Raw genomic sequence first — 22,605 nt, 5'->3', positions numbered from 1 at the left:
ATGACAGAGCACATGCCTGTGCTTGATCAAATGAATGAAGGCAAGGATACAGCTGAATGACTTCCAAAAACCCCTGAGATGATCAGTAGAACAGATAAGGCATTGCTGTGTTACATCTACACTGGGTGTTCTAGAAATTCAAAATACTTTAGGTGGGAGAAAGACACCTGGCCAGAACAGGTTAAATGTTACTTTGTTCTGAAGACATGGGTGTACACAGATGGCATTTACCCTGGAAATTCAGCTCTTCATCTCACAGTTTTGTGCTAAAGGTATCTCGCAGAATGTTCTAGTCATCTGTCTGAATTCATGTATCTTTAACTGTAAAACACTCCAGTTCCTCCTCCGGCTGGCACACAACACTGCCGGTCCTGCTGCCTGCTCTTCTCCTTAAATGACGTTTTTCTTCCCAATTCAATATCCATGCCACAATGACAACTCTCAGACAATAGAGAGCAACCCTCACAAAATTCCTGGCTGGGTTGCTTTCTTAAAGTATTTTCTGTGGAAAAAATTAGCTGCCAGGAATGGCAGGAATTCTCTGGCTGTGCCACTGGTCATTGTAGGCAAATTTGATTTCCTGCTTTGCTGGTTAATGCCACAAGTCCTACCCACAACAAAAGTTAATTTCTTTAAAAAGAAAGTAAAAAACCAATAATCCACAAGAGAATTCATATGTCTATGTTGGCAGAAGAAACAGACCTGCATATCATGATAAATTAGGATCTTTATGGTTGTCTTGTACCCTATAAACCAGGATTTGAAACACCACTGCACACACGCAAAGAGCAAGCTGTGAGAGAGGCAGCATGATGCTAAACAATTTTCTGGTGAAAAGTCAGATTTTATAGAAACTATGGGAACATAACAGAAGATTGTTGAGGAGAATTATAAACATGCTGAAGTGATTGCAGCTGAGGTGTAGAAAAACACATATATCATACCAATTGTTGCTTAGCTTTGTATGTTGGCTAGGTCCAGGGTCTGTGTTTCAATAATACAGGCTGAGATAGACTTATAGGCACTCTATCAAACACGCTTGAGATTCCTTCCCTGCTGTGGGAAAGATTGAAGCAGGGAGGTAATCTACACCTGTGAGAACCCCTGAAATACAGGTGAAAACAGCAGGTTCAGAGATCCTCTAGCATGGACCAAGCAAGAACTGAGCTCTGTGGCTCTGCCCAGGTGCTGCTTTGGGGATCCCTATTTTGACAAGGTAATGAAAATAAAGTAACTCTTTTCATTTCATTCAGTGTTCTGTGGTCATCCCTGGGTTCTGTACATGCCAGCTCACACAGAGACCCAAACAGGCCCTACGCAGCCATAATCTTATCATTCTGCTAGTTATTATTGATGAACTTGCTTCTGCAATGGAACACATCCAGCTACATTGCTCGCTGACATTGCAGGTAGAAGACACATTTTACCTTTCTTGTTTCTGTAAGGCAGACCACCACTTACAGCTTGCACAGGCAATTAATTCTCATGCTGAAGGGATGTAAATAGGCGGGCAATGGGACTAGTCACGCCATGGCTTTCTATTACTAATTACCTCTATTGAGCATGAATAAGCTGCTTGCCAAATAGCTACTCACAGAAGCATGACTGGGGTTCTGCATCAGTTTAATCCATTTTTGGATCACTGCTGCTGACTCACCACAGAAATGCTGCCTCCTTGCACTGAAAGGTCACAGACTCACGTTGACTGGATGGTCTTCTGTTTCATCTTCATATTTAAAGGCAGCTCAAAACCAAATTCCCAGCAGGGTGCTCAGGGTTTTGCCCAGCTCAGCCCTGAAAGGCTCCATATGTCCCATTGCTGTTACCCATTATCTTGATTCCCACTCCCCATCTACATATATGAAACCTCTCCAGCCTGCAGGCAAACTATGAACCACTCACCACCACCCTTTGAGTCCAATGATCCCGTCATTTATTAGCCCTTATAGTAGTCTGCCCATCGAGACCGTAATGTCCCAAGCAGCACATGAGGGTGGTGTGGCCAATGTCAAGGTGGTGACATCCATTACTCACCTCTCATACACAAATCTAGTCACCTCAGCATGGAAGATAGTCAAACATTATTTACCTCTTGTGCATCTATGCTTGTTATTCCAAATCACCTTTCTCCCTATGCTCCCAGAAGCAACCTTTGCTAGAAATGATCTGTCTTTTGAAGACAGGTGAAATATTTGTCTTATCAGGGATCTTTGACACGTGGGAGCTTTCAAAAGCTGATAGTGTGTGATATCACTGTGATATCAGCTAGCACACGTGAGTGCTTCCTTCCTGATCCCACACCCTTGTATGGGTTGTGATTTCTCAAGAGATCCATGACTGAACCTTCTTTCACTGCTGGTAGTTTGACAACACAGAGGCTTGGAAGACTTTGATGGTGAAAAGTGAGGCAAAGAAAGCACAGAGTACACCTTACCTGCATCTGTGGTAAGGTATAGGTCACTAAGTCATCCACCCCAGTTGTTGATGGGACATGTTTTCCTTGTTTATTATCTACTACTAATGTAGCAGTAAAAGCTGTTCTTGCTTCCCTTGGTATTCCCTGCAAATGTTGACTCCAGGAGATCTTTGGCTTTCCTAACGCCATCCCTACATGCCCCCAGAATGTTTCAAAATTCCTCTTTCAAAGGCCACTCCTGTTTCTATCTCTTGTATAGTGCTTATTTTTGCACTGGAGCTCAGTCATGGGTTATGTGTGTAGCTAAGCCAGCCTCCCAATACATTTACTTGCTTTCATGAGTAGAAGGATGAGCTGTTACTGTGCTAAGAGGAGGCTGACCTTAAAGACCTGACAAGCTGAATCTTTCAAGCCAAGGTAAATTTCTCTCTGTTATTTCTGTCATGGCTTTATCTTCCAAAATTTAACTACCTGAATTTAGAGATTTCCAGGCGTTAAGAAGGTAATGACTCCAGACCAACCTTACATATTGAGCTATGTGAAAAATTGCAGCCTTGCATGCAAAGTCTCATGCAACACACTCACAGCATTGCTACAAGAGTCAGAGACTGCTACATGTGCCCACACAGTGGTGACACCTCGGCTGCAGAAAGATGTCCCCAGTGTTTCCTGCTTCCAATGCATTGAGCTCATCACATAGCAGGACAGATGACAGAAACAAGGGCGTGGATCCAAGACCTGTGATTATTAGCTGAGAGTGCAGGTGCAAAGCAACACTTTTCTCAGGCTTGAAACCAAGGAGAAAAGAAGGCAGGAACTGAGGATGAGAAGGTCATATCTATGGTGCAGGTGAAGCAACAGGTACAGTAATTGGCAGAGAATTTTACTGAAAACCAAATTTCAATTTTTTTCCTGACGTCACTATAGCTACGAAACCCAGAGGGCAAATGGGAATTGCACTTTCCATGAACACATGCACAATGGAAACCATCCAAAATCCTGAGCTGCTGTAAGTTCCCTTTCAGTTTGTTTTTACCCAAACCAGTATCAAAATATGAAGATATTTCAGAAAAAAGCTATTATGTTGGTAGACCATTATGGCACAACTGATGCTGCAAACAGAGCAAAGAAATTACAGGCGGCCTTTACAACACGCAAGAAAGTTACTCCTATGGAGAACAGTTGCATGGCATGTTCCATTCCTCTCCTTCTAAACAATCAATGCTTTCTTTAAGATCCTTATTAGGGAGTAAATGATATTGTAGAGCAGAAAGGGGCGGAGGAAAACTGGAAGAGGCAAGAGCATGGAAGGGACTCAGATTGGATGCTGGAATATTTAACCAAATAGCTAAGTAGAACAGCTGGGAGGAGGTTCAGATATCACAGGACAGAGGTTAAACATAAACAGTTTCTGAATTTTAGAGCCTCCAGATGTTGGAGGCTATCACATTTTCAGGCCATCAGATGAGTGGGGCAGATGCTGCTGGGTTTGGTCTCATCCCAGGCTCTTTTTTGCTTTCAGACAGGAGCTTGAAAGTCCCGGAAAAGGTTATAGTCTTGTTGACTACACGTTTCTTCCAAGCCACTGCCATTCTCAGTGCAGAACATCAAAATAATGAGTTTGCAAAATAGCTTTATAATGTCTTGGAGGTTAAGGCATCCAAGGAAATAATCTATCGAAGAAATGGAACTGTTGCATGTGTTTTATAGGAAAAATGTTTCCACTAGACAAACACATTTATTGTTTTAAAAATCCAATGTCCCCTATTGTTGGTACCCAATTAACAGCAATAAAACAGCAATGAAACCATCACTAGGAAAATACCTTCTCCTGGCCAATACAGTTAGTTAAATAAATAGGTTAGCTACTGAACTGTGCTTTGAGTAAAGGCAAGTCCAGACTATGGATTCTGGAAGAACACAAAGCATCTGCCTCTGGTAGAAACACTAACAAAGTAGAAGGCATGGTCTGCAACCCACATCCCGAAGTTTAGGACTTACTGTGGCCCAACTTCCCAAGACTACCTGGAGGCAGCATGGCTGTGGGGACGTGGTTAAGCCTGATGTCCACTAGTACATGGAGAGTCTGTGCTATCAGCCAGAATTGAGTGAATCAGACTTAAAATAATCACAGAAGCTATCTGAACAAGCCATCCCACCCCAAAGCAGTCTAGCACTTCCCCAAAAGCAACAGCTTCTCTTCTGGAAGGATGCTTCACTGCTTCTTTATCACTCGGCTACCTCCTCTCTGTCCTTCGTGTGCCATAGATTGCTGGAAGCAAAGAGAGCCTCCTTGCTCCCCCACATTTGATCATCCCTCATTACCTTTCCCAACCCATTAAACAAAATCCTTTCTTCAGAAACCCGGGGTAGATGGGGGGGTGGTTTGTGGTATCAGAATTGCTTCTCTATTTCTGTCAAGCACGCACAGACACACAAAATGTTCTTACATCATTAAGATGCAAAACACATTGTTCTTGAGCAAGTGCTTTCAAAAGCAATGTTTCCAAAGCCAGCATTTCCTGAAGCCAGTGCTTCCTGTGGGCTCCCTTGGAAAAAAAGTGTATATAGAGCTGATTTCTGCAAAGCCTGATGTTCCAGCCAGCCAATTGTGCAAAACTATTGCTATAGGCTTAGAAGCCTTCACTGTGCCATTCTCTCACTGCATTAGTTGCCTCTCTCAAACCACAGCATCTCTCCCTCTTCTGCTCCTTGCAAAGTAGCACGGCCGTAACTGAGCCCAAGAATTTTGGAACTATCATCAGTCTTAGGTTCTAGAACCAGCATCAGCAGTCACATCCCCTGAATATACTAGCACTATATTTCTGCTATATAAAGTGTTTAATGGTCAATTAATTTACTGCATGGGCAGTAAAGTACATAAACATGTGTCAGAGTATTGTGGGAAATAGGGGCAAGGTGGCTAAAGAGCAAAAGAAGAAGAAGGGAGAATGACTGGAGTTAAGAGAAACCTGGGTCTCTTGTACAGGCTTCTGTGTGCACCCAGCTGCCATATTCCCTGCTTCTCAGATCCCAGCTTGTAAAGTGGGAAGCACACCCCAGCAAGGGGTTGCAAATACAAACGCGCGGAGGGCTGTGTGGAGCCACACACCTCCAGCAGCGAGGCTCGTAAACAATGCAGGGAGGAAGGAACAGTATCTGTTCCTGTAAAATAGCATCAAGCACTGAACAGGGTGAGGCAGCTGGGGCGGGGAAACAGACCAGACAGGAATGGGGAGATTCCTGCCAGGAATGAGATTCCTGGTTCATTCAGGACTCTTGTCTCTCTTGTCTGCTATTGTTTCCTTCTTTCCCAATCTGTGTTTGGAGCAGAAAGAAAGGGGAAATGGTGTGTAATTCAGAGCACAGTGCTCGACCTGGACTTACCAAATCTGTCTTTGATAAGCCTCCTGAACTTTCTAAGTCTTCACTTCCTCACCACTTCCCTCAGCCATGGATGGTATTTACAAGTGGCTCAGTGCTACTGTCAGGTGTCGCACAGCAGGGTAACACACCTTCTCCTCCAACCATGTGGCGCTCGTAAGACTTCACTAATCTTGAAGCTTCACCTACTAATATTTCCCTCATTTCTTTGCCACCCCTTTCAGGCCAATTTTTTTTTTTTTTTTTTTTTTTGCTCATCCTCAGTAATATTATTCATTACTTCTCTAGCTGTTTACTTTACTTCTCTTTTTTATTAAGGAGGAAATCCTAGTAATGCCCGCCTGGGATTTCAAAATCACTCATTTCAGTTGACAATAACTGAATGGCAAAGCTTAGCCCTTGAAATCTGTCACAAATGGAAAGCAAAGATTTAGAACACTGTTGTGACAAATAGCTAATGTATAAAATGATGAGGAGGTGTATGTGATATGTATAAAAGGATACTGAATTAGGTTTCTGGAAGCGAATCCAAGAAAGGCCTTTTTCAGTCATTGCGCAAGACTTTTTGCTTTCCTCATCCAACACAAACCAGCGATTGGGAAACACTCGTACCAGGGGAGACACCTAAAGCCAGACAACCATTAAGCATGACACTGGGCGTGCCTTCATTAGAGTGCTAAGGTGTGTTAGCGCCCCATTTAGAGAAAGATAAAAGATAGCAGTTTATTTGTAAAACAGCGGAGCCCTCACCACAGTCCTTGTCTAAAGCTTCCAACAGGGATAGTCAGGTGAATGCTCAGGCTCCACAAGCAACCTCCTCCATCCCCCTCTCACCACCACACCGTGCTGTAAAGCCAGTCACTACAAGACTTTCTCCTAATGATTACATCAAGATCCAGAATTAGGACACTGCAAGACAGACAGTAAGCTTCCAGTCAAAGCAGGTATCGCAGACAGACAACCTTTAAGACTTGGGCTCTTTTGGTAAAAGTATACTGTTAGATTTGTCATTCATCCTTTAGGATGTTAACATGCCAACAGTTCTACAAAATACTCAGGTATGTGAGAAGTGCTGCTTCAAAGAGAACAGCTTGAGAAAATAGAAAGTAAACTGACTTGGATTTTAAGCAGTACTAGGTTGGAGAGCAGGCATCAGTAAAGTGCAGGGATCAGCTAAACCAACCCTGCAGAAATGTAAACATCAAGAAAAGACAGCTTCCCCTGCCTACATATTTTTATTGTTATACTTGTACAGCAACAAATTGCACTTTAAAAATTACTCCACACACACTTGAAGTTGAAAAAACAGCCCTCCACTAGTGATTAATACATTGCAAAGTCAACTCCACCACTGGTTAAGCTTTAGAAGGAAGCTACTACATGTGTTTGATATGAACTAGAGGCTGTCAGTCCACAGGACCAACAGCATTTGCATGAGCATTCCCAACTCTCTCTTGCAGTTTAGGAGAGACAAAAGCTGTGTTAGGTCCCATGATTACAAAACTTAAACAGAAGTCTAATCCATACAAGTTGTTCAATGGACACTAAGACGGTTATAAATCTAGCTTAATAAGTAACGTTGCAACTACCTACTTGTTTTCAATATTGAGGCAATTAGGGTAAACAATTAAACCTTACCTTCATTCCTTTAGTGATTCCATTTTTCTTAAATATTCCACTTTTTAAGAGGTTATTCTGTTTCTGATGATGATGATGTAGATGTCCATTGCAGACAGCACTGGGATTAGCCATCTGTTTAAATTAGTCAGATTCTCAGTCCTTAAGGGTGTCTCAGGTCTCTCTACAGTAAAAAAGACAGTGGGTTGAGAAGATAAAGTTCTTGGTTAAGGCCTGAAAGGTATCCAACTGGTCTGTCAGGATTTTCCAGGATGAGAGGAGGAACTATCTTTTGCAATATCTTTGGAACGTAAAACTTTCTTCCATACAGCTTCGGCCTCAGCAAGCTAGAATGAGAAATACATAGCAGGAGGTGTGCTCTTAAAATCTCTGAAAAATACTGCTCATCGCTGGCTCTTGCATGAACACGGCTTCTGTGAGTCAACAAGACTGCTGCAGCTATCAAGAAGTGGGTGGATTCAGAGGCGGAGACACTTAAACATATATTACCTCTTAAATACCTCCCAGGGAGAAACCTGGTTTCTTTTCTCCGAATTACACTCAGTGTAGAGCGATGTCACTCCATATAAACTGCCAAAATGTTTTGAAAATTTTAACAGAGTAATCTGTACAATTACATGCTTCATCTTGCTAAGAGCATATTAGCTGAAAACAAGTAGTATTGCCCTGAGTAAAGCAGAAACATTTCTTTTAATCTTTTCTTATATAAGTAGCACGACAGACACAACATTAACCCTGCAAAGAAATGGAAAGCATTTTGTCACTAAAATGAAAATTTATCTAGAGCTAGAACCTACAGACACGTGCACAAGTACTCACTGGAGTGAGCTGTCCCTTTAAACTCAGTTTGGCCAGCAGCAGGGGAAACGGCGTGCAATGAATGGTATTGCAATGAATGAGAAATGGAGTTTTATAAAGCTGATTAATTTAGTTTTAAAACAAGTCTGGCTTTAATCATATGTGCAACTACTAAGGAGGACTAACATACATCCTTTCTTTTAAGAAAAAAGATTTTTAATTGTGAAAATTAATATATGGTCTTTGCTGAATCAAATTCTCATGCTTCAGATTTTAGTGACAAAAAGTGAAAGTAGAAGCATCTCTGCTAGCATTTCATAGGATCCCTTTATACCAAAATAACTAAAGTTAGTGTGGAGACAGATTAAAGGAAAGCTGTGTTATAATATCAGTTTTGAAAAACAGTTAGGATGAAAGGCTGGGAGAATAAAAATACTTGAAGTTCTTTAATTAGAAAAAATTGCTATGCCATCCTAGCAATGAAATGTAAGTAATATACAGAAAGAGAAGCCTAGAACTTGAGTATGTGGAATGCAGGAGATGAAACGTTACATGAACCACTGTGAAAATACACAGGGGAACTCACTGTGTTGGTTTTGAAAACTTATCTTAGACACATAGCATATTAAATTGCTAAAATATATTTTCTTCTTTGAAGTGATTTGCAAAGCGAAATATCTTCAATGTGCTGGAAAACTTTTGGGTCCTGCTTAAGAGAGATCTAAACTTAGATTAATAAGACTGCAGTATTTTAGGTGAAGAAAACAACCCTTTAACTGACTAAAATGACACAGAAGCAGCAAAACACCAAAATGTTTTGCTTCACAATTACACAAGATTCACCATCAGAAATCAGATTTTTAAAGTTTTATCTTTTTGGTGCTTTTCCTAGGCAAGAATACCTCAATTCTGTACAAATCAGTCATGTTTAGGCTTCATTAAGGCATCTGTAAGTATAACTCAATGACAAATGAATTGTAAACATAATGTCAACAACAGTAGCAAAATAAATTGTTGGTCTTAAGAGTTCATATTTGCTAAGGAAATTAGAGACTGAGATGAGGACAAGCCTGCAGGAAGGATGGTTGGTAATACCTCCTGCCTACCTCTCACCTCTGAGCTGCTGATAAATGGAAGAAGGTAATGCGAGGCATTCTCTCTGCACCTGGCAAACCCCTCCCACCAAGCAGCTTTCTTCATTTGGGAATTATGTCCTTGATTGTTACGGCAAATCAAACACCTGTAAAACACCCCATCTGCTCAGTCAGTTACTGACCATCTTCCCCCTACTGGGATAAAGACAAGAACACTTACCGGAGTAGTGCTCTTCCCCTTACCAGCTTCCCCTGCCCCAGCTAGCACCTCTGCCAGGTGCTCTTCCCGACAGGCTCAGCACCTTCCAGGGCACAAAGCAACAAAATTAACATCTCATATGTCTCTTTTATTTTTTCCTGTTAGGTTCACAAGGGAGGTGGAATCTCCAATCAGATAACGCTTCAGATAATGCAAATTCTGCTGCCAGGTCCAGGTTCTAGGTCTACACTTGATATCTGTTTCAAGACCCATGAAATACCAGTGTCCTTACATGAATGTAATAGTGAATTAAGTATGTTACAGTAATTTTAGTTTTCAGTATCTATAATATTTAAGACAACAAACAAATGGAACTTTAAAAAAATACTACATTTAAAGATGACTTTAAATGAGCAATTAAAAAAAACTCAGAGAAGAGCTGTCCATTTGGGTATCTGTTAACCATGATCTAAAAGCCAGTGCTCACAAAACAAATACCACTAGAAGTTGACTAAAATTCCTGCCCTGATCCTATTCAGAGCAAGAAGGGACAAGTCTGGCCAAATACACAAAAATGATCTGTAAACAGAATGTGATATTTCTCCTGCAGTAAAAAAACCAAAAAACCCCAACAACAAAACCAAAATACCCACCAAAAAAAAACAAAAACCAAAACAAAAAAAACCACCACCAAAATGAAAACCACCCAAAAAACCAAACCAACCAACTGACCAAACAAAAAAAACCCAACCCAAAGCCAAAAAACCAACCAAACAAAAAACCCAAGCCCAACCAACAAAAAAACCTAAAAAAAGAATTGTGTCCTTCAGAACTCCATCTTACTCAAAGCCATCTCATCTATTACTCAGCCTTCTAGATACGTATCTATCATTTTACCAGTTATCTGCACCTAAATCTATTACTCAAAGATATGAGGAGCTGTGCTGCCTGGACACTGGAGGAAGGACTCAATAATTGTCTACTTTGCAGCACCAAAACCACCACTAGCAATACCCTATTTTTAATATTCTGGGAACTGGGAGCAAAAAATTTGCTATGCTGACCTTAAAAGAACTGCACGTATTTAACTGCAGGGGACACCAATCCTACTAAGATTATATGGGCCCTTCTCTTTAGTGGCTTGGGTACTGGTCACCCTTCGTACATTGGCAAGAAGATGGTGAATTTCTAATATTACCAGCAGACCACACATCATGTTCTACAAAAATGCTAGTAAAGTTTGCAAGACATGAGTGCAATTACTATAAATCTGTAGGAAAACCATCAATGAATTCCCAGGTTCTAGGTTTTATTCCTTGCTTCGTCATCATCCTGTTAATGCCAGTGGATTTTTGCTAACTCACATCAAAATCAGGATAAAAGTGTTTAAGTCCTTTTTAAATGCTCTGAGACAAATTGCTGAGGAGTATGGCACAAAAGTGAAGTAAAATATACTCAGTTAATTGGCCAAGGTTTAACAACAGAGCAGAGCAAACAGGAGGGGGGTAGGGTTCTGTCTAAGTTGTCTCTCAGCGTGTGAAGAAAATCACTTTTATGGTATGCACTCCCATTGTTACATAGGACAGGTTAAAAGGCTGAAATCTGCTGATGCACCCAAGAAATGGGGACAGAAACATCTAACCTCCCACTAGACTTTTGGCCCAGTCAGACATGTAGCGTCATTGGAGTGGTCACAATGTCTCCATTTAAAATAACAATACTGGATTCACAGTGTCCCCATTTATAATTGCAGTACTGGATTACCTACCAATAAAAAACCATAAATGTTGCAAGAAAGCATGAGAGCTCATCCCAGAACACTGTCATGTCATAAGCCAGAAGGACTTTGTAGGATTCCTGCTCACCCCAGAATACAGTTACTTACAGCACAGTTGTGAAATGGTCTTGCAATCTAATGGGAAGACCTCGATAATTTCAGTTCATGACAGATTCACATTTACATACCACACGAAACAATAAGCATCTAAGCAAAGACACCTGGCAGCTTTATGCTTGTTTTGAGTGGACAAACACCGATGTCAAACACGAGCTGAAAAAACTGGGAACCCAAGCCTGTTCCTTTGTTAAAATCCAGGATTCTAATAGTGTTTAAATTGGCAGCAGAGCATGCCAGTAGTGGAATACACAGTAAAAAAATCCTTTTTGCTCTCACTACAATTTCCCTTACAACAGAAATCCGTCTCATAAATTCTGTGTACCATTGATGACTTCTATTTATATTTCATGTATGTGGACACATGGATGTTGGAAGCAATTCCTGCCTCGCATATGTAGATGACTTCATGAACTGATAGGGAGACACAATTACAACAAAGCAACAGAAAGTACCAGCCATCAGCTGGTCAGTCACCTCCATTGGTGTCTTTTGAGTCATCCACACTTCACCAGCACTGGCTGTAGACTAAATTTCCTAAATGTTCACATGGAAGAACCCCATATCTACATTTGCTTCTTTACACCTTATCTAGCAATACATACGTGGAATGAGTAGGGATTTGCCACTACACCTGGGTGTAAAACTGCACACTAATGTGGAAAGATCCCCTCAAGTGCCCTTGCACAACTTGAAGGACATACAAAATGGTTTGATATCAGTCAGGGAATAATCTAGAGCAATTCAGAACCGTGGCACAGGTGGATGCACGCAACCAGTGTTGCAACAGGGCAGGGCATGGTACAACAGGCAGGGCTCCTCCATGTCTGGCAGGTCCATGCAGCCCCTGCAGAACCCTGGGGCTGGCACAGCTGCCTCTTGACACCTCTGCACCTCCTTGTTCTTCACAGTGCACAGTAAGATAACAAGACAATGGTTGAAAGCCTTAAGCATATAAAGATGCTGTCAGCCTGGTTTCTTAGGCAGTATTACCAGAACCAGTTTTCTGACTGCATCCAGATGTCAATAAGCTTTGAGTACTCATAGCATTTGGAAGTTGTTGGGATTTTCTGATACATATATCTGATTGATATATGATACATAAATCCAATCAGGAATCTGTAGCTAACCTGAGGACATTTGTAGCACCTGCAACTTTTATCTCCTTGCAAGGAGTAAGGCTTCATAACTTGTGCAACTGATAGAGTTCTGTCTTTATCTTATGATACAAAAATAAAATGAATCTGACTAGAACGTCATGATCAGACAAAACCAACATTAATGCAAAAAAATCACACGAGACAAAAAGAATAACCATATAGCAACTAAGAGCCTGCTGCAGAAATCCAGCAGCAAGCACAAGTGAGCCCAGTGTACCTTCTGCTCTATCTTCTTCCAATTACAAGCCTGATGCCATTACTATACTCTTATCTGGGAATTTCTCATAAAGTTGAATCTGCAATTCTTACTCAGATAAAAAAAACCTTAACTCAGATAACTAGACCCAGTGAAGCCAATAGAACCACTCAGCCAAGCCAAAGGCTAAAAAAACCACTTTAGAAGCACCAGGTAGAGGCAAAATGTTTTTCCTGAGACATTTCTCTATGGACCTCTTTCAGTAGTGATGTGATCCATAGCCATGTACCCTCTAGAGCCGTGCAAGGCAGATTTCAGTTTACTTTTCCAAGACGTCTGCCAGTCAGGCTGATTTGCTTGCTGAGCTCCGTAATTTGCCAAGAGCCAGCGTGGTATTGTCATTGTTTCCACTGGACATGATGAACGGAGCAGGGGCAGCTTTGTGCCATCTGTTCCTTCTCTGTGTCATCACCACGTCGCTTCAGACAAGTCATTCTCCACTACAAACACCTGGAACATTAAGACAACTGATGCTTAACAAGGTAGACAAATCTCATTACTATTATACTAATAAAACTGAACAAAGCAGACATAGCTTTGACCTATGTTTAATAATGAAATGTCAGTCTCTGAACAGGAAATTATGAAGTGACTTCACACAAAAGTTAAAAGTCATTGCTTATTGTTCTTGGAATGTAATTTTTCAGTGCTTCCAGAAGCATGAGACTTATGCAGGCCCAGATGGGAACTAGTAGTGCTACTCAGGAAAAAAAAAAAAAGTAGGATTGCAAAATACCCCATTTTTTAATCTAACAAGTTGCTCTGTTTTGCAATTCTTACTCATTCAGTGAAGCACTTCATTGAATTAGACCCAGTGAGGTCAATACTCATGCAAGTAGTAGTTACGCTTCAAAACCTTTTTATTAGCATTACTAAACTTAGTGACATGACAGAGTAGATTATTTGCCTTCCCCACTGCCAGCAAACAAATCATTTCAAGACATGCTACAGAATCAGATTTTTGTGTTACATGTGACTCCATACATGTGCTCTCTGTAGACTTATTTCCTCTTGTCACTACCTACAGTTTTGTTATTCACACTTTCAATTTTGTTCATCCTATCTCTTAGGGAAGTACAGGTTGAGAGAGAAAAAAACCCAAACAAAACTCCAAAACCTGTGTTTCCCAGTTATGGTAAAGAAGTGGTAGCTGAGTTGCCGTATAAAAACTTAATATTTTTCATTCAGTTGCCTCATGATACTTTATTATGGTTGACATTAGTTATTTTTAGCCTACAATGTCAAACAGATGGAAGAAACCAAAATACTGTTCACTTTACCTACTTACTGTAAACTTTCAAAAGCTTTGTCAGATCCATTTTTTTTCTATTTTCACTTGTGCAGAATTTCTTTTCACTATCAAGAGTTTTGCTCTCCCTGCAGCTTGGCATAAATAGTTGCAATTCTGTTTTAAGCAGACTTAACTGCAATTCTTTCTCAATTTCATGCCTCACTGAAGTCAATGGAGCTCTGAAGAGGCGCCAAGTGTCAGATGGGAGACTGAAAGGGGGAAAGAGAATTGAGAAATTAATTCTAGAAATTGCTGCCAAATGCAGGAAGGGCAACATTACAAAATTATCCCAAGAGTTTTTTTAAATTCGTAAAGTTCTGAGACAAGTGTTTTTTGAAGTTAGTTTAAGACTTATATTTATCATTTTGACAACAAAATAAAATGTTATTCCTTACTTGAAGTTATTCGTATTAATGGTTCAGTGCAGAAGTCTGAAACATCCAGCATTTGTTACAGAAGCTTTAGGAACACACTCTGGTGTTCCAGAAACAGGGCCATGTTTCAGGAGCTACAACTCCAAGAGTTCAGTTCAAAGCTGGTACATATACCAGAAAATAAAATTAATTGAAAGTTTCCCAGAGCAGCAGGTCCTATTCAACACAGTTTCAGTCAAAAAAGATTTTCATTAAACCCAGTCAAGTTTAGGATTGGAGTCTTTTAACTCTCCTGCCAAGACACCAGAAAACTAAAGTTTCTTTCCTGTGGTATTTGTTTGTTTTTATATTCCATGTAATCTCTAACATTATGCACAGTAAGCTTGTCAGACCTCAGTAAAGAGCTGGAATCAAATGTTACTATTTTCCAGTCTGCAGTTCTCTTTTGAAACAAATTCCATTTCAAACAAAGCAGCATATTTCATATTGTTGGAGGAGAGTTGGGCAAGTTGGGCCTTAGAGAACTTTTAGACAGGTGGCATTCCACTCTCCAGCTGTTCATTCCTTAGCTGGGGAGGCAGCTTTTGCAGCTGCATTTAGCAACCTATTGCTTGAAGTGGATTTCAAACCAACGTTTTCTACACAAGATTAGCCCATGACAGAGGTCCTGTGCTGCTTTTTCAACGCTGCTAAAATTTCAAGCCATTAAGTGATCAGCTACAACCTGCTCTGAGAGTAGTGCATGCCCTTCAGCTCCAGCACTCTCACTGTAGCTAACAGACATCTACACCAGTCTCTTACCTGGACTAGCTCCTTTCCTCACCTGCTATGCACTATGCTGGCAAACAGCAGCTGATGTCATAGAGTTACTGCATCATTACAGTTTCTTTGCATAAGGTTTCCTTCTCTTCCTTTTATCTGCTAAAAATGGAACAGAGGTGACTCATGACCGAGATAAGTGAAAACTAAATACTCAGCAGTAAGGGCTCTGCTGAGGTTTCCACTGCCTGAACTGGTTCCCTTCTTATGCTCATCCATGGGATAAACCTATTCCTGGCAACACCTCAGCCCCTTGGACCATGCCACAGCCCTGGGGGGGCTGGCTGGATCCCCCACCCCAGCCTCTCCCCAGTGCCATGCCTTCCCCGTGGCAAAAGCAGTGCTGGTGGAAGGTCTTCACCTGGCTGATGGTCCAAAGCTTCAGCTCATTCCCTTTGCCATGGGGCCTGGCTGTTGTACTCCTGCCAGTCTGTGCAGGACAGGTGAGCATCACCCCCAGCAGGGTGGGGGAAGGTTTAATAGACTGTTTCCATTGCAAACAGATGTATAGGGGAAAGGAGTTGAGCAGGGTTTGAGAACTGTCGGGAGAAAGTCTCGAGATGGAGGTTTACTATTGTACTTCTGTGAAAGGAATGCCAGGAAAAAGCCCTTACTCCTCCCTTCCTTCCCACGGCAACAGCCATGCTTCAAACTCCAACCTTTACCAGTCCTAGCAGCCAATTTAGCTCCTAAGATTTCTGGTCCTGGAAATAGAGACAGCTGAGCCATGGCCCTTCGACTGCTCTAGCTGCCCTGGATGACTGGCTCTTCTGTCTAACGTGTAAGGCAGGGGTGGAACAGATCTGGCAAAAGCATTTGTTCATGGGGGCCAGTTTCTACAGCCCTGGGAGCCACCTGACATCAACAGGTGAGTACAGGAACTGCTACTCCTTGTCATGGAAGAATTTCAGAATTATGATACTGTTTCTAGCCTTTTAAAACAGTGTGAACATTACCTCTTTATCACTAGATTTCTGAGGCCAGGAGACACTGCCAATCATTAGATTCAAGATTAGAATAATTAAATTCAAGATTAGTACAGTTTTACTCAGACAGTGTAGCACTCTCCTAGACCAAAGCCTGGTGCTCTATTAGTGATCTGAGTTTGACTAAAGGATCTCTCAGAAAAATTCTCTGATGTAACTAGAATTGCTCAACAGTGGGAAACGTAATACCTTTGCAACATGTTCAGAATTACCCAGAATCGGATTTTGATGTTTAAGGCAAAGAACAAACACACAAACACACACACACACACACACACACACACACTCTCTCTCTCTCTCTCTCTCTCATCATTAGTTCTATATAAAAATAAAATCTAGAGAGGAAACCAAAAAAATCCCGTGATCACTCTGCAGTGAGTCATGGCCTTCTCCTTAAGAAGACACACATGCCTCTACAAGGCTTTGCTGACTTCACACATTCTGTCCAGACTAAGATTTATACCTGGGTCTATCTAGGCCTAGTTTATATTTGCTTATATTCTTACTAGCTTAATTCACTATCTTACTGAAACTTGACAAGAAACTTAAATATCCACCCTGACACCAAGCACAAGAAGTTTCAGACCAAAGCCACCTTCCACATGATGATCAGGGAAATATTTTAATTAACTTCAGGAAGCAGTGTAATTAAAGATAAATCCCAGATTTCATGTAGTATAGAACAGCAAGAAAATCATCCACACATTTCCTCTTTCCCACATAAGATTAATTAGAACTATAAGTGGACTTCACAAAAATTCAAACCACCGTTCACTATTATGACCTTTTGATAACACAGAACACCTTTAACTGAAGTCTTTTTAACAAACTACTCTCTCCCAGAACAGCAAAGCTTTTCCTGCAGACATCCCTGCCTTCTTACAGTTCCATACATCCTTTGGACATTTCCAGTCAAATCAATACAGCTATTCATAGTGTAAAGTTAAGGCTGAGAATAATTGTTTATAAAATACAGCAAATTCCTGACCCTTCTTATAACATTTCTCAGATCATGATTATTAAATGTGGTTACAGTTTGGATTCTAAGAAGTTTTCTTTCCAGGGTTGTCATGGCCTTCCTAAGACCTCACTGTGTACCTCTGCTGCTCAGCATCAATAGAATACAAGTAATTTTGCAATATCCTAATGCTATGAGACAGGTAATTATTACTGAGTCAACACCAGTAAAAAGCAAAGACTTTTGGGTCAACAGTAGCTGATGTGGCAACAAAAGTCAGGATACTGCCTTGTTTAGTCTCTGTTCAGACCTCACAGCATATATGATAATGTTTGATCTGTATTTTATCAGATACTGGTATGTCCCAAGTCATTCACCAGGGCTACGAAGGCTTTCTAGTCAGTTCAAAGATGTTCTCTCAATATCTATTCTCTGGCCTCACATTTGAGCTAGACACTGGGAGAGGATTCTCTTCCCATACTCAGCATTCCAACTGGCACAGTTTCATCAATAGTCTAACAGCATCTAATGTTCCTTCCTGTAGCCCCAGCTCCTGCAGCAATGGGACTTTGTGAGATTAGCTTTTTATCCTTTTTCTTTTTTTTTTTAAATGACAGTAGAGGAACACTTCAGTTTGGTACTTTTCCCACTTTCTCATGGTCCTCTACAGGCACAAAGACAAAACCATGGTATCTTAATGAAAGGTGAGATGATAAATAGCTCTGGGAACTAGGCTTAAAGATAAACAACCAATATAGTGAGACCCATGTTGAACCTGAAGCCCTGGTAATTCTGGCTGTGCAGCATTTTGTAATTTTTATTATCCTCTGAGACCGAGTTTCAGTGTTTCTTCCAATAAAATCAAGTTAATAAACGGCATTTTTAATTTTCAGTTGACCTTGTACACTTGAATTTTATTTTCAGAGCTTAGTTACAGATAAGAAGCATTCACATTATTATTTCTGCTGCCCAGGGAATGAATAATCATATTTCATAGATTTTTTTCCTGTGTTTCAATATTTCTTTTGGGTCAAACCCAAAAGCAAGTTTTTCTTAAACACTTAAATGCATTATAGTTGCCTTTTTTTTCTTTTTTACCTTTTCAATTTGTCTCTAGAGGGCAAAGATCCCATAACTGATAGACCATTTTCATAGTGGGAGACAGAAGTTCAAATTCACTCTCTGCCAGATTCCTAACAGGGATTCTCAGCCCCATTCTGCACCAGGGACTTAAACCACCAAATTCACTGCCTTTCTTTCACTCTCCCACCCTATAGCCAAATAAAATTTTATTCACGTTCTTTTAGGGAAAAATTTTCAGTGAAACAGATGTAGAAGGGTACAGAAATAAGTAAGAGTTTGGGAAAAAAAATTCAGAACTTCCTGAATCTTTTTTTACCTCAGAGCTTTCAATTTTTAGCAGTTCATAGCATGGGCTTTTTTTTTTTTTTTTCCTTTTTAAATAAGTATAATTTAAAATCACTTATAAATCCACAGAATGCTGCCTTCGGACCTCTATGTTCTTTAGCTGAGGATTATTTAGATATTTTTTTCAGAGTGCACTTCACTGTGATCCATTAATACTGGACTCAAATGAGCCACTGAAATAACACATTGCAAGGTATAGGCTCTTTGCTGTAGCTGTCCTGGGGCTCCCTCTTGGCAGCTGAAACGTCATAACCAGCAGGATTAATGTCAAACAGAGCTCAGGGAGGCATGAGCATTAACTGAGTATAGCTATTCCACCCATTCCAGTCCTTTGTCAACTGCTGAGTGAGACCTCCAAAACTAGAACAAACTTTAAGTGGTGCTTTTCCTGGGACACTGCATGGAGTCAAGACATTTGCCTCAGCATACATTTTGTGTTCATTAGCTTCTCACTGTTCCCCAGAACCTTCCTACCTAGTAAGATGTTATAGATGTGAAGGATCATTTTCTTGATCAGCAAAAACTTGCCATGTAAAACTGGAGGAATAAAGGACCATAAAGCTGCTTGGATGAACGAACTTGTACTGACCTCCGATGGCTGGAAATGTGTATGAAACACAGTCCTGCAATTATCTGTGCTTCCTTAGGAGCTCCAGGGCTCTAACTGAAGTAATGCTGACATGACAAGAAGGAAGCATTTTTGAGGTGGAAAGCAAATGATTTGTAAGGGAATCCTGGGATTATTTTTGCTTTGCATCATCATTCTCTTTTCAAAGCATGATGAGAATGTATTACCAAATGTTTGCAAAAAAAAAAAAGAAGTTATTTTCAGTGGGAAGTTGGTTTTTCTCTTGGAAGTTGGTTTGGAAATTTCACAAGAAGGTTTTCTTAAAACAATTTCCCACCTTATTTCTTCTTTATAAATGATTTTATAAGGCAGAAAACAAAACCACGTGAGCATGATAAAAACTACTGTCACAATTTCTATGGCTGCTGGGTTCACAATACACTAGAGAAGACCCAACTGCTAGGGATGCTAAGTCAGGAGAAACACTTGTACTTAAATCACTGTCACTATGGTAGAAACTGCCTTGTGAGCTTTGGGATGGGCCCACCTGGGGCACCAAAAAAGGTAGGGGACAAGGGAGAAGCCAACTTGATTCTGACAAGATTTTTCCCTTGTGTTTGTCCCTGAGGCAAACTCTGAGAATTTCTAGAGCTTTATGCTTTGCTCCTCCTTTTAAGGAGTCTTATAGGCAGGAACTCTGAAGAGTGAGATTATGTGCTACAAAGTATCTAAAATAAGCCCCAGTATAAGAGCATAGCCAGGAAATTCTGGGTGCAGCAGGAATGAAGAAAATATTTTTTTTTTTAACATTGATATACAGACTTCTTTTCCTCTGTACAGTGAAATGAAGAAGTTGAGTGACACAGGAATAGGGTTAAAATCCTCACCTATTAATTCAGAGAAGACAAACAATTAAATAAGAATTATGGGAAATGGAGTTTGCCCATTTTAGTGCAGGAAACCAGAAAATCTCAGGCTGCCACTCTGAGGTGGAAGGACAAATTGTGCAGACATACCAAATACTGGTCCTAAGTTAATCACATCTGCTTCAGTGGAGAGCAGGTGAGAGTGACACAGGAAGCTCACAGATGGATAAGCACTTTAAAAGTGACTAAATCTGGGTAGGTACATCTGGGAAGGAGAACAGCAGAATGCCAGATGAGCGAATCAAATTGAAATATGCGAGTAACAACCAGGAAATGAAGGAACATTGGTTGCCTATGGGAGGACATAAATTACTTCCAAGAGAGAAATTCTACTATCAGCATTGGCATCTCCATACCAGCATAACTTAGGAATACTGCAGCTAAAACTATGAATTCATTGCTCAAAATGCTGTGTTTAGCTGGGGTAATTAACACACACAAGGCTGTAGGTTTTTTTTTAAACAAAACAATCCAAAAAAAGCAGCAATGTCAGAATACTTCAGTTTCACTGTGAGATATGTCAACTTTAGGCAGATGTATAGCACTGATCTTCTAAACTGAAGTGTCTTACTTTCACTATGCTTTACTGCAGGAAAACAAAGGTGTATTAGTTACCCTGAGGTAAAAGAAAGGAAGGAAGGAAAAAAAAAAAGCTGCTTCAGCCCTAGCGACAAATAGTCAGTTTCATTTACTGTAAAATGAGCAGAAGGGCTGTGCCTAGATAGGAATACAGCGCTGGCCTCACATACCTAGCCAGAGGCAAGCACCTGAAGTGTCACCTTCCCCTCCTGTATTTGTAGTGACATAATCCACACTTGTTAGCTTGCTCTAACAACCTCATCTGTCTTGAGCAACGAAGTTAAAACCTTCTTATCTTGGTTTTGGGGTCAAAGGCAAAGCTTGGAGAAGGTTATTAACAGAATCAAACATATTCAGAATTCCTAGGAAACCATTCCAGTCTATTAAAGAAATCGGTTTTGTTTTGCTCACAAATTTCTAGGAGTTTTTCTTTAGCTTTCAGTAAACATAAAGCACCCATCACCATGCCTGTCAAAGCTGTTTTACCTTTCCCTTGCCTTCGTCACAAACCAATATATCAATTCCCATATCCCTCTCCAGACTGCTCTGAGAATGAAGTTATTTACGCAGGATAAAAGTTGTACCTTCCTCTGACATTAAGGATCAGTCCTTCTTCCCCAGAAGCTTCTGGAAGTGAACACCTGCAAAGAGCAGTAGTCAGCAATTTCAAAACTAAGTCACTTAAAGGGAAAAATCCAGACTTTATAGATTAAAATTCAGCCAAAGTCATGAAATTCATATTAGATATAATGAAATCAGAACCAGTCTAGACCTTTTTTTTCCCAATTTGCTGATGAAGCAAGAGTAAAACGTTACCTAGCAGAAAGACCAGCTTCTCAAATCCAGCACGCAATCTGTCAGGCATCTCTCCTGAAACTGTCTAACCTTTTTCTTCCTTCCTTTCAGGGGCTTTGTGCTCAGATAAGAGGACTCTATTACCAGGTGGGATGTGAGGATTATTCCTGTTCTAATAGTTGCATACACAGAGACTGGAATGCCTTTCCAACCAAATTGTCCATTGAGTTTGGACAGAGACTACAGATTTACCTGCTGTAAAAATTGAGAACATTTTTGTGCATTAAGGCTATATTGTCACATCATAGAATAATTTTAAACCTCTGCTAGGGGCTGGAGAATTCATAATTAATAAATTTTCCCTATCCAACTTTAAACTCTCGGACAGGTACAACCTAAATGACAGCATTCAACTCACAGTAAGATCTGCAGGGATGTGAACAAGCTGGCCTGCCTCAGATGGTGCTCTTATCCTTCCAGCTCTATCAGTTCAGCAGTACCTGAGCCTCATTTAAAACAGAATATTAACCTCCTGATGAAAATGTGGGATAAATGCACCCCAACCAGAAGCTGTCACGATCTAAGTCAAATTATTGAAGTGGGACTTGAGGGGTGGGAAACTGCCTCTGCGTCCTTTTTGGAGCAGTTCCCACTTTGCCCGGTCAGCTCTGGACGCAGGAGGCTGCAGGGGCCAGCCTCCGGAATCCGGGAGACCAGAGGTCTGGCTCGTGGGTCCTTCCACAGGACCGTGGCAATAGAGGCAGGTGGTGGAAGAAGGAGGCAGGCTCAATTGTGGATGAAATCCGGAAGGTTTATTGTGTCTCCGAACAGGGGACCTCACCCCCCAGGGGTGTCCAGCAATGAACAACCCTGAGCGCGCCTGCCAGGGGTTTTATGGGGGGGTGGCGACGGGGGGGGGATGACAATGGCATCGAATCAGGGAAGGAGAAGGATGGGTCTGCAGGATGAGGGACACACAAGGGAACCTATCTTGGGAAAGGAAGGGAGGGATCCTCCCCCCAAGACCAATCACTCGACGCCC

At 40.9% G+C, this 22,605-nt stretch overlaps 1 protein-coding gene across 5 annotated transcripts in view; it reads right to left on the bottom strand.

Moving 5' to 3' along the window:
* SPTLC3 (serine palmitoyltransferase long chain base subunit 3) overlaps positions 1–22,391 on the bottom strand; it is a 97,025-nt gene extending 74,634 nt beyond the window's left edge. For 2 of the 5 annotated variants that reach the window (XM_020584790.2, XM_019287993.3), the window contains exon 1: positions 7,439–9,285. In XM_020584790.2, the coding sequence (XP_020440379.1) occupies positions 7,439–7,552 (114 nt within the window). In that variant the 5' untranslated portion in view covers positions 7,553–9,285. Of the gene's footprint in view, positions 1–7,438; positions 9,286–9,342; positions 9,528–9,550; positions 9,633–13,033; positions 13,290–14,119; positions 14,340–15,327; positions 15,421–21,352; positions 21,410–21,981 lie in introns of those variants that run through there. The other 3 variants (XM_019287991.3, XM_019287990.3, XM_019287992.3) reach the window with 3 other exon arrangements.
* Positions 22,392–22,605: the final 214 nt, after the last annotated feature.

The sequence above is a fragment of the Corvus cornix genome, chromosome 3 (genome assembly GCF_000738735.6).
Source record: "Corvus cornix cornix isolate S_Up_H32 chromosome 3, ASM73873v5, whole genome shotgun sequence".
Taxonomy (NCBI): Eukaryota; Metazoa; Chordata; class Aves; order Passeriformes; family Corvidae; genus Corvus; species Corvus cornix.
The sequence above is the reverse complement of the archived record's forward strand: the minus strand, read 5'-3'. Positions and strand labels throughout refer to the sequence as shown.